The sequence below is a fragment of the Lissotriton helveticus genome, chromosome 1_1 (genome assembly GCF_964261635.1).
Source record: "Lissotriton helveticus chromosome 1_1, aLisHel1.1, whole genome shotgun sequence".
Classification (NCBI taxonomy): Eukaryota; Metazoa; Chordata; class Amphibia; order Caudata; family Salamandridae; genus Lissotriton; species Lissotriton helveticus.
Window position 1 is genome coordinate 2,062,435,487 of NC_136057.1, and position 12,677 is coordinate 2,062,448,163.

The 12,677-nt window shown below is 45.3% G+C and overlaps 1 protein-coding gene across 1 annotated transcript in view; it reads right to left on the reverse strand.

The window, feature by feature from the left end:
- MIGA1 (mitoguardin 1) overlaps positions 1–12,677 on the reverse strand; it is a 694,793-nt gene that overhangs the window by 95,677 nt on the left and 586,439 nt on the right. Inside the window, exon 14 of the mRNA XM_078659267.1 lies at positions 9,396–9,449. Within this exon, the coding sequence (XP_078515393.1) occupies positions 9,396–9,449 (54 nt within the window). The remainder of the gene's footprint in view (positions 1–9,395; positions 9,450–12,677) is intronic.

Genomic DNA, 12,677 nt, shown 5'->3' on the forward strand with positions numbered 1-12,677 from the left:
AACCTATATGGATCACGGTAGGCCCCTACCCATCAGACAATGCTCAGCAGAGACGTTGCCTCAGAAATGAAGCAGGATATTATCCAGCACCTCCAGAACATGGACAAAGATGCAGCGCCAGCGCCCTCCACTCCTGAATCTATGTAGCGGGGGAGTACTTGCAATAACTGAGCCAGCCCTCAGTATGAGAACTGGACAAGCATCTGGCTCACATCAGAAAATGGAGATGGTGAACAGTGGGCCAGGGAGATGTCATGACAAACTCCTGCCCTGACACTACCTCTTCATTGGAGGGCTCGCCCCCACGAGTTTTCCACCCCATGAGGGTGACTCCGCTGGAGAGAAGCCAGCACCCCGGTCCCAGTGGGAAGCTGATGCACGAGTTGGTCCCTGTTGGCCCTCAACTCTTATTTGGTTTATGATGATGTTTTTCCTCTACAGGTATCAGAGCTACTCTGTAAACTGTGATGATTGTGGGCGGGTACCAGGATGTTCTACTCTCTGACGAATTACCTGAGAGGAATGATTCCACTTTAGGGGGCATCCGTAGACGTACTTGGGCTGACTGCTCCTACCCAACCTCCCTTTCATGGCAGAGGGTCTTAAATTGCTTTTCCTGAATATCCGTAACCTTAACTCCCTCAAAAAGCATAACAAAGTTTGGGACTGCATCCTGCTTTATAACCCTAACACGGTCTTTTTACAACAGAATCACCTTTGTGGTGTAGACAGACCTGGCATCTTTTGGCGTGTTTCCCCTGTCTTTTTGCTTTCTGACCTCCTGGCTTTGACTCTGTTTTTGCTGGTTTAGTGTCTCTGCACACTTTCCAATTGTTGTTCAGTGTTACAGTGCAAGTGGTACTATTGTAAATTCCATGATTAGTATATTTGATATACTAGTAAGTCCCTAGTAAAGTGTACAGAGGGTGCCAGGACCTGTAAATCAAATGCTGCTAGTGGGCCTGCAGCACTAGGTGTGCCACAAACACAAGCAGCCCTGTAAAGGGTTCTCAGACCTGCCACTGCAGTGTCTGCACGCAGTTTGTAACTGTCATGTCGACCTGGTAAGTGCACCCACTTGCCAGGCCCTAATTTACCCTTTTCTTACAGATAGATCACGGTTAAGGTAGGCCCAAAGTACCCCTATGGGCAGGGTGCAGTGTATATGAAAGGAAGGATGTGTACTGAGGTTTTTGACATGTCCTGGTAGTGAATTACAGTGTATTTCGGGTTTTTATTCACTATGGAAAGGATATCTGTCACATAGGATAGAATGGGAGTTCACTTATAACATCTTATAAGCTTATCTTCCTATTGGGATAAGATAGGGAAATGGAGTTTAGTATACATGATCTCAGAATGGGAAAATGTATCTTTTAGTAAAGATGATTTTTAAGTTCTGTGTTCGAAAATACCACTTTTAGAAACTAGGTATTGTTTTACTTAGACATGCTGTGTGCTCTGCTGGGTTTGTGGATTGACTGACTGACTTTGGAGTGACAGTGGCTGGGGATGTGCATTCTCTTCAGACAGCCACTGGGGGGTCTACCTATGTCCTGCCTTTCCAGGATGAGTCAGACCTGGGCTGCATTTAGGGTAGTGGGATGAGATTCCTTGTACCTGAATGGGCCTGGTCTACTTCAGACAATGCTGTCTCCACCTCCTGCTGGGAAGCAGCGCCAGAGAGGACCAAACTGGTTTGGACTAGGTATAGATTCTCTCTGCCCAAAAAGAACAAAGAGAAACTGAGTATACATATTGGGGGCCCAGACCCCAGAACTTTAGAACTCGCTGGAATCAAGGAAGCTGCCAAGAAGAAGAGCTGGAAGTACTGCCAGAAAGAGTACTGCCCCTTTGCTGTGCTGTTGCTTTGTTGGGTTGGCCTGCAGTTGCTGCTTCTGACTTAGGCAGTGAAAAGACTGGACAGAACTCTTTACTTGAGCGGAGTATCTCCAAGGGCTTGAAGCAGAGCTTGCCTCCTGTTCTGAAGTTTCAGGTACCGCAAAGACTTCACCGACCTCTGGGTACCGCCTCTGGAACCGTGGTTTCAGTTGCCACAGAGGGGGGGAAAGCAGGCGACTCCATCACTGACTTAATCGCTGGCTACCTGTCCTGAAGGCACCGCAGAGGGCCCGCCGCATCTCGCACCACAACCCTGGTCTCACCAACAACGACGACCGATGCCTCCAAGCTGCTGCTTGCACCTTAACCTGTGGGCACAGCATTCCACCCCTCCTCGCTTCACTACGCCATCTTGTTTTACCAACGCCATTGATGCCTGCTGACTTCGACACCCTTGACTTTATCGTGGCTGGGGGCTCAGCTCGTAAGTCTCGTGACGCACCGCCTCATCCTATGCCTCAGTCGGGGCCACTGACGCCAGCTCCTGCAACCGGCTCTGTTGCCTGCACCATGATCCGTCAACACCCCATCAAGCACCGCCTTCACTCCGCATCCCAGCCCTGGTCTCATTGACGCAGCTGAACAACCATTACTGACCCGCTGCCTGCACCGCGCCTTGAGGACACAGCACGCTGCACCACTATGCTTTGCACTGCGATGGTTGCCACAACCGACTCGCACCGATATGGCCAATACAAAAAGGTACTGATTACGAGTCTGCCGACACCCCGACTGATGCGGTCAGACAGAACTGTTTAATTCTGTTTTCAGTATCGCTGTAGCACTGGACGGTGCTACCGACTCCAAGGAACTGCATTTTCACTGTTATTCTTGCAAAGTGCATGTTTTTAAGTTCTGTATGTTGGATTGTTATTGTTCTGGTCCTGTTTTAAATAAATAAAGGATTGGATATTTTTCTAAACTGGTGTGGTGTAGTGCTTTCACTAGGTCACTGTTATGAGCAAATACTTTGCACACTGCCCATGAGATAAGTCTGACTGCTCGTACCAAGCTACCAATCGGGTAATCAAGGGTTATTTTTATGAGTTTAACTCTTATCCTGACTAGAAAGAAAGGTCCCTACTTGGACAAAGGTGCAAGCCATTGCCAACTAGAGACCCCCATTTCTAACAATGGCACACCTGCGATACCCTATACGCCCCTGAGGTTACAGTGACTCTAAAATACTGGAGGCAGGGATACTTTAAGTCTTGCTTTCGTCCCACCATCACAAAGGTAGTGAGGGATAAGGAGGACCGGTTCATGACCCTGCAGTTGACCAAAGGGCAACACCATCTCCAATTACTTAACGGATATTCCCCTAATGCCTCACAAGTCTCCTACCTTTGTCAAGCATACGTGAACAACTACAAAGGGTTGAAGGGGGTATCATACTGGGGGGGACCTCAAACCAGTCTGAGACCCTGTAATGGATAAAAACTCTGCCTATTACCAGGGCACACAGGCCATGTCTGCACAACTGAAAAGAGAGATAATGGACCTAGGCCTTATCGATGCCTGATGCTATACTCATCCAGACGCTAGGGATTGTTCCTTTTATTCCCACCTAGATACCTCTTACTCTCAGATTGATTACCTCTTTGTGACACATTCCCTTCTACACAATCTTGACAATGCTGAAATATCCAATATCTCCCCCTCTGACCACACGCATGTAGTACTGACATGGTCATCTGCTCCACTATGTACCAGGCTGCCCTGCAGTGGCATCTACCCGTAGGGCTACTTTGTGATTCTATCAATGTAGAGGAGATGAGCACAGGCATCGTAGGCTACTTTACTCACAACACTGAGCAGGATGTCTCCTTACCTAGGTTATGGGACAGATATAAAGCCACCATTCGGGGGTAATATCAGTTGGAGAAGTGTGGCTCAATGGTTAGAGCGGCAGACCCTAATGCAGAGGTCTAGACCGGGACCAGGGTTCAATTCCCTGCCTCGGCGGGTCTTGGGCTCAAAATTCCACGGACCTGCTAATTCTCGCCTCGGTGCCTATTCCAATCATGGAGTCCCACTCTGCAACTCTGGGCAATAGCTTGCTTAATCTCCACAACGGCCCCCACAACGCTAAGGATGCCTGGCCTCCACCTTGGGGGTGCCCAGGAGTGGACACCTCACAGGGAAAGCCAGGATGGGTTCCACAGCGGTATTCGTACAAGCGCCTTGAGACCCTTGCGGGTGAGTAGTGCGCTATACAAGTATCAATTTACATTTACATTGCTTGGAACAGGGAGGTACGCTTAGGTGAAGAAAAACAGTTAACAGAGATAAAGACGTTAGAGACCCAAGACAAGGCAACACCCAATCGGCGCCTCAATAGACAGTTGGCAGTGTTGCAGGGACAACTGCAAACACACTAGACAAACAGAATGGAACACTCCCTCTTGGCGCATAAAGAAAGAGGGGGGCAAGAAAGTAGGTACACTCCCATCACATAGACTGCGCCAAGCGCATGCAAAAGAACATATCACCAAACTCAAGATGTCAACTGGAGGATGGGTGACAACAGGGCGTGATAAGAGAAGTACTTTTTATAACTATTATCAAGCCCTCTAAGACAGCGAAGAGAACTTGCCCACACTGATAGCAGCATATATGGCGAAGTGTGACTTCAGCCTCAACACGCAGAGCTTTTGGATGCACCTATCTCAGTGAGAGAAATTCGTCTGGTGCTTTGAACATTGCAAGACTCCTGGGCCAGGCAGAATACCTGTAAAGTTTCTATAGATTGTTCCTCTCTGAGCTGGGTAACCACAGAGTCATCTGTTCAACTCCTTTAGGCATGAAACTGGCCTTATTTCCTCCATGGCCAAAGAGATATTGATTATCCCCAAGCCAGGCAAGGACCCACCACTCTGCTCTTCATATCGCCTCACTGCCTTGTTAAATACAGATGCAAAGATTTCCACTAAGATCTTGGTAACTGGGTTTGAGCGCTATCTAGCGCATCTGATCAATCCAGACCAGGTCAGCTTTATACGTAACAGACAGAGTAGATAATGTTTGTTGGTTATCGCATTTAGTGGAAAAAGCAGATCCGATTCTTACCCTCTCTCAACCAGCCACCTCACTCCCAGCTGTGGTCTCTAGCTTTAAGGTGTTTGGGGCTTTATTGGGCTTTAAAGTAAATATGTCCAAATCAAGCATACTTTACCTCACAGTACCAGCAGCTGACGTATCCCAGCTACAGGCTTGGCCTCATTTCAGTGGTGTCCCGATTAGATTGAATACCTGGGCTTGTACCTCAAACCCACGCTTGCTATGTCGACAACCGCAAACTGCCCTCACCTGTCGTGCCATCTTGGACGATCTCCGGAGGTGGAAACCCTTTGTGGTCTTGTGGTTGGGGAGGGTTAACTTGGTTAAAATGAACATCTTGCCGTGGGCCCCTTATTTATTTAAGACCCTACCTACCCCAATCCGATAGGATGACATTGCACAATTGCAGCGTGACATTGTCACGTTTATATGGAAAGGGGAGTGGCCTAGAATATACAATGCTCTCATGATGCAGCCCTGGGACTGCGGAGGTCTAGCTTGCCCCAACCTATTAGAATATTACTGAGTGGCAGATCTGTGTTTCATCTCTGCCTGGGTAGCTCGGGAGACTGAGGCTCATTGACTCCATATGGACAGAGCTGTTGCTTGTAGACCACTTTGGGACCTAGCTTGGATACAACACATACCAGCCATCGAAATGAGTATTTTGCCACCCCTACTAAGACTGTCCTCAACATCTTGGACAAACTGGCCCTTACAAAGGGATTGACCACCTTCCCCTCTCCTAATATTTCACGCAACCCCGTATTTATACCTGGCACTAGCCCCCAATGCTTTTAACGATTGGACTTTCAACTGTAGGACGCTCCGAGATTTGATGTAGGGACAAATATGAAAACCGTGCAAGGTGGAATACCACTTACCTGATATAGCCAAGATGCAATATGTTCAGCTGAGACATTGGGTCCTCCATCACACTATGTATCTCAAGATTACTCAGTCGTACACTCTTTTTGAAAAATGTGTACGTACACTACACATCCGCTCATAACCACCCATACCAATTCCAGTTGGATACGCTCTGAAGAGATAAACAATGGGACCCCCTGTGGTGAGACATACCAAAAACATACTGCCGTAACTCCCTCAGTGGTATTACATGCCTATTCACCTTCTATGCTGGGTCCTCTGACCTTTGTTGGAGATGCTGTAATGCACAGGCAGATTTTTTTCATATTTGGTGGTCATGCACGCACCTCGATCACTACCTTCTGGAAGGAGATCCTTAGCCACATTAAAGCCACAGTGAGATACCCCCTTCCTACTTCCTATCTTATGGTAGTACTAGGGATATATCCTTCAACTCTTAAAGCGATGACTGAATCGATGCTCAGTTGCATGCTTCATGAAGCTTGACAGTTGATTCATTGTCCTGGAAACAGCCAACCCCGCCCACCTTAGCAGAGCGGTTCACCCGACCATGGCATGTTCTCGTTTTGGAACAACTCTTGCATAATCTAACTAAAACCAACACCAAATTCCAAGCTTTATGGCGTCCCCTCTTTCAATACCTCACCTGCATCGAATTTGCATGCTTTAACCCTACCCATCTTAGGGCATTTCAGTTGTTCCCTCGACTCTTAACGGATGTTTGATCCTTCATCATGACACCGGCTCCTCACTAGAGACTAGGGTTACACCCGCCCCATGTCACGTGACAGACCTATACTGTTATGTCATGATATCCACACAGACCTGTAGCATGTTTGCAGAAAATTATGTTGTATTTCAACTGATTATTTGCTCTTTGTTTTTCCTTATTTCTCTTATTTTATTTATTTTAAAGGTTTTATATAGAGCTGGCTAGACCCGGAGGTATCAGAGTGCTTTACATGAGCATCACATCATAGTTACAGGTTACATTGTTACAAAGGTTACACAGTTATTATGGCAACATAGTTACTTGTGAGGTCAAGATAAACAATAGCACAAATACGTAAGGGGAAAAGCAGGCAGGGGGAAAGATTCAGGGGAGGGGGGAAAAAGCAGGGGAAGTAGACCGGTAATGAAGGCGGGAAAGAGGAGGGGAAGGTCGACGGGAACACAAACCGGTAGACAAGTCAAAGCAACGTCCAAAGTCCAGTAAGCTGTGATCCATGGGGAAGTGGTATCACTTCCCTATCTCGGTTACGGGAGGCTCTCTTTACGCAGTGGACTCTCTCAGAGGGGCCTCTGAGACTCCAAGGCCTACAAACTGGATCCTTCCCCAAAAAGTGGAGAGGGAGTGCTTTGGCAAGGGATGCCATACCATACCTCAGCTGTGAGTGGCTCCCTTGGCGCAGTGGACTCTCTCAGCGGGTATGCTGAGACTCCAGAGTATAAGTATTGGATCTTTCCCCAACAAGGGGAGAAAGAGTGCTTAGTCAAAGGGCACAAAGGACAGGGAGCTAGGCAGACTAGCAGGCAAGGTGAGAGATTCAGGGGAGAGTGGATAGGAGCCAGGAGCTAGGGAGGTAGACAAAGGGACAAAGAGTACTAAATGGGAACAAATTTAAATAATGAGTAATTATGTAGCGCTGGCTAGACCTGATGGAATCAGAGCGCTTTACACAAGTATCAAGAAAAGCATTTAAATAACATAGGGGACAAGGTGAATGGAGCAGGAAGGGTAAGGGAATAGGGTAAAAGGGTTGGAGGAAGACATGACGTAGAGACGAGGGGAAAATCTGCCCAAGGTCCGGCTGGGTAGATGACGGCAGGGAGGGGGAATCCACAACCCATCTTCTCTTTGGCTATTTGGTAGCTCCATTCATCCTCCTCTCATTGCACCTGGATTATAACAGCAATGTCTGGCATGATAACGGCCCTCAGCCCCCCTCAAGTTGCTTATGTTATAGGAGTCAGAGGCTGAAACTGATGGAACGATGCAATAGAAGATTCTCTGTTAATCATGTGTGCTACACTGTTGTAATACATACATGTCCGGATTTATATTTTCTTAATAAACTGATTCAAACAAAAACAAAAAAATTTATGGATGCTTTCTAAATACCATTTGCTCTAGGCTGGTCCTATTAAAGTAGGCCCAAATCAAACTGATAGGTTTCTGTATAAAGTAGCACAGTCGGCAAAAATGACAGAATGGAATGTAGCAGAATAATTAACAGTGGCATAGATTAATAGAAGCACTCCACTCATTTCAACCGTGATCCCCTAAGTTCGACATATAGGCCAAGATGCAGGTTCCGCGTTCACTGTGTCATAGTGCATAAAGTTGCACCTCACTAATAAAGCCTTACAAGGATGTGGGACTGCTTATGTTCCCACTAGAGACGAGGCATGGCAGTTTGTGCTTTGCATTTTTGTTCTCAAAATGCTATAGATTGCTACGTGTTTAACAAAAAAATAAAATTAATGTAGCTAGCTGCTGATAAGTATAGATCTTCATTTAACCCCTCCCATGCTCGTGACGGAACCGCTCCGTCACGAGCCTCGGATGGGCTGTGCTGGTGACGTAACTGTTCCGTCACGGCCCGCTCGCCGCGCCTGCATGGCGCGAATTCCGCGCCTGCGCTGACGTTCTGAAGAGCGGGCGGGGCCGTGACGGAACCGTTCCGTCACAAGCACAGCTCACCCAAGGGCCGTGACGGAGCGGTTCCGTCACGAGTACGGGAGCGCCGCGCGGCCCCGCCTCCCCCTTAGCGCTGCGGGTTAAAAAATCTGGATGCTTGCTAAATGATATAGTTTGGATTTTAGTAATAAGGTTTTTACCTTTCAACAAACATGGCTCTGTTTGTAAAAAGTTATTCACATAACTTTTAACCCCTTGGGCGCGGCCGAGATTCTGCGCCTGTGCAGCCGTTTTTAAGAGAGGGCGGGATCATGACGGCCCCCCAGCCTTCATCAGCACACGCCCACCGTGATGCATGGAAGGGGTTAACCTTCAAGTTCTTTCTAACTGTTTACGAATCAATCACAACCTTTACGATACAAAACTTAATTATTCTTAGAGGTTGTCTAAAACCATTAGAATAATTTAGTTAATTAGTACCATACAGAACCGTATTTCCCTGTGTTGTGCATTAAAACTATAAAGGGTCTCTATACCTGTCCTAAGTACATCTGTCTATTAGGAAATACCCGTACTGGTCTATTAAAATTAATCCAATGGTTATTTTCTTACATTTTAAATTATTATTTCGAGCGTATGGCCACATGTTTCATTTTTACATTTTGTGTGATATCTGCTTGCAATAAGAAAAGAATTAAAATATATAACCATGGAAATAGCTTGCCAGGACCTGAGCTAATGGCATTACCAGTTCTTGCACTTTTCTGGGGTACAGCTCAATGACAGATGTATGTGGAGAACATAACAAAAAGAATCATAAGAACATGAGAATACACTCGTACAGAGTGAGATTTTAGGTACGTTATTGCCAATATTCATAGCATGTATTGAGAAAGGTTACCTTCATTTGTTGTTTCTTTTGCTTGAGAATGGACCAACAACTTGTAGCCACAGCCTAAAAAGAGAGGACAGAAATCAATCAATGCGAATATGGAAGAGATCTTGACTAGGAAAACAAGCAGTGAAATACTGAACGGCAACTTCAACAATCATGCGACCCCCTTTACTGAAACACGGTATTTTACATTATAAAGAGTTGATAAAAACAAAGTGTGTAATTAATATTTAATTATACGCCTTTATCAGCCCAGATTGGAAACAATTACCTCAGCCTTTTCTTTAATTAAATACTGGTGTCTGGCAGGAAAGCAAATGTAGTAGTTGATGACAAAGCTTGCAGACTGTTTTTTTACAACTGCACTGTGCAGCAGCAGTTGTTCTTAATTTCCCCTCTAGCTGTGCCAAGATGTGATTCCAAAGCCAGTGCTATAGAGCCAAATGTATCTTAAATGGAAAAATAATATCAGCAAAGTCCATATTTCTGAATTTAAGTGTCAAACTTGGAATAATATACAAAAGAGGGAATAATAATGACGTCTAATACACTGCTCTTCGCGTGGCAGCATCCAAATCTACAAACGATGGGGTGAGAGGGAGACAGGTAGGAATCTAAGAATTTTCCCAAAGAAGCTGATTTTACGAACTTGTAGAGGTTTGTAATAGATGGAAAATAAAACTGTACAGCTCTATTTTCTAATATTGATGTTCTCCAAACCTCATGAGGTGGTGGGAGTTCGGTGTCTTCTCTATCTAGTAGGCTCCTGTACCATATCCCGACTTCCTTTTTCAAGGGGGTGGGGTTTTGTAGTTTGAACTCTATTTCCCAATTTCCGCCAATATTGTTCTTTTCTGCAATGTACCATGAGCGTAGTTGTAGAAATTCAAATCGTGAAAAAGAGTCCCCAATCCTTGCTCTCAAGGCCTCCCAGGGAAAACCCCCATCTGCAGATATTAATTTGGACCAAGTGCCAATGCCTGCAGATTTAATCAACACCGCCAAACTATCCTTTAGACAATCAGGAAGCCCAGTAGAGTCCCAGATTGGGGCGAAGTCTGAGTAATATTTTATACCCCACCTGGTTTTCAGATTCTGCCATGAGTTAAGTGGCGCCCGAATCACTTTTAGACGGACTTTCTTAAAGAACCTTATAGCTCCAAATTTATACAGAAAACCATCTCCACCCCCCTCATGTGTTGCCATAGCCTTCAGGATCCTCCCCCAGTTGTTATCACTAGGACTGGACAGAAGACTACAGATGTTTTTAAACTGAAAAGAAAGGCAATAACAAAAAATATCCGGTAACGCAAGCCCCCCCTTAAGTAATCTCCTCTTCAGCTTCTTCCAGGATAATCTGGAGCTCTTATTGGCCCATATAAAACTACCGATCTTACTCTGAATTTTCCCAAGAAGCTTAGAGGGGAATTCGAGAGGGATGGCGCTGAAGAGATATGTTAGCTTGGGTAAGATTACCATCTTAACTATATTTATTCGGCCATATATTGTGAGTTGGAGGTTTCTCCATCTAAGGGAAAGATGATCAATTTCCTTTGTTACTCTATTTAGGTTGGTCAGGGGGGGATGTTCAGCAAATCTTGATCTATAATGATTCCCAAGTATTTAAATCCAGGACCCCCTCGTCTTTCCCAGCCTTCAACCCCCCAGCACATTATCTCGGTCTTAAGAGTGTTGACTGCGTAGCCAGAGAATCTTCCAAACTCACTTAAGGAGTACTCAACCTTTGGGAAGACCTCAACAGCATTACTAGTATAGACTAGCAAGTCATCCGTGTAATAGAATATAGGAATAGGATATGTTATACCCCCTATAGAGTTGCCAAGTTTGCCAGTGACCCAACCCCTAGGTGCCCTAAATGTGGTATGCTTAAGGCAGATGATCTGCATATGTTCTATGAATGTTCCCAATTAAAAATGTACTGGCAGAATGTGGAATCGGGATTAACGGGTATACTTGATTACAAGGTTAATTTAGACCCAGCATTGGTTATTTTTGGGTTAAATTCTTTACTAGAAAACTGCATATCTAGAGCACAGACTGGCCTTTTTTTTTATCTGATTCTGCTGGCTCGAAGAGAAGTATGCATACTATGGAAAGATCCAGCTGCTCCTGTGTATGAGAAGTGGCTCCGGGCCGCATTTGCAATGGCAAGGCTTGACCGAACAGAAGGTAACGTTTGGGCGCCCTTGGTGTGCTGGGGGAAGGCACTAAGGTTGATTTAAGATCGTCCAAGGATTACATCAAGCCTCGTACAAAGAAGCAGGCCTGGCGTCCCATAGTGAATGCAGTAACATGGATCCAGGGTGCCCAGGATCAAAGGGGTCTAGCATGTTACGATTGCAGACGCTTAAGGTGGTATGAGGACAATAAAAAAAAATTTAAAAAAAGAATTGTCCCCTGCACAATGATGAGGGAGTCTGACCTGAATGGGGAGAATCAAGTGACTCTATTGCAGCCTTTGTGACCCCCATGAAACAGAACTATACACCAGATAAGACGGCTGAGAAAAGACCAGTTTCTTGAATCAACTTTCGAAGTTTGAATAAGTGGCACATTTAGTGGGATTGAGCAATGCATTTTGGGGTTGAACAAGAATGTATTATATTTTTTACACTGAGATGTTTACAAATGTCCTAAAGGTGAACTGGTCTAAAGGTTAAGGGCAGCTTCAAAAATACCAGTGCCTAAGTGGAGATGGGGCTTGCACTTGGAGTTAGACTCCACCATCTTTGCAGAGAAATAGCTTTAGACAAGTTTTGCTGGAGGTGGTTAGCTCACTCTACATATATGTATGATGCAGCGGAGGGAGCACATGTTTGTGTTCTTTTATGGTTTTTGCAAAACTTTATTGCTCAGGAAGCTGCCTGGTGCTCCTCAATCTAAAAGTAACATTAAATAAAGGCAAAAATGTGTTTTGATCTAAAACACACACAGATTTTACATTAGTACTCCCTGGCACCGAAGGGAATTTGGGTGTGGATGTGCTCATTGTTAAAGGGCAGCTTGACATAACTCATAGTGGTCAGCCAATGGTTAAAATAGGCTGGCGCATTGCCCCTTGAAATATGCGTCAGAAGGTTGGAGAAAAATTTGAATGAGACAACCACAAAGGAATGAAGAGTGGCTGAAGACCCACATAAGTAACTAAGTCATGCACACAATTTTAATAAAGTCAAAATATCTTGACTAACACAAACCTAAAAAAGCCAATCGTATGCCATTGGCTGCCAGACTATTGTCTTTGAGAAAGAAGGAAAGAAAGAAAGT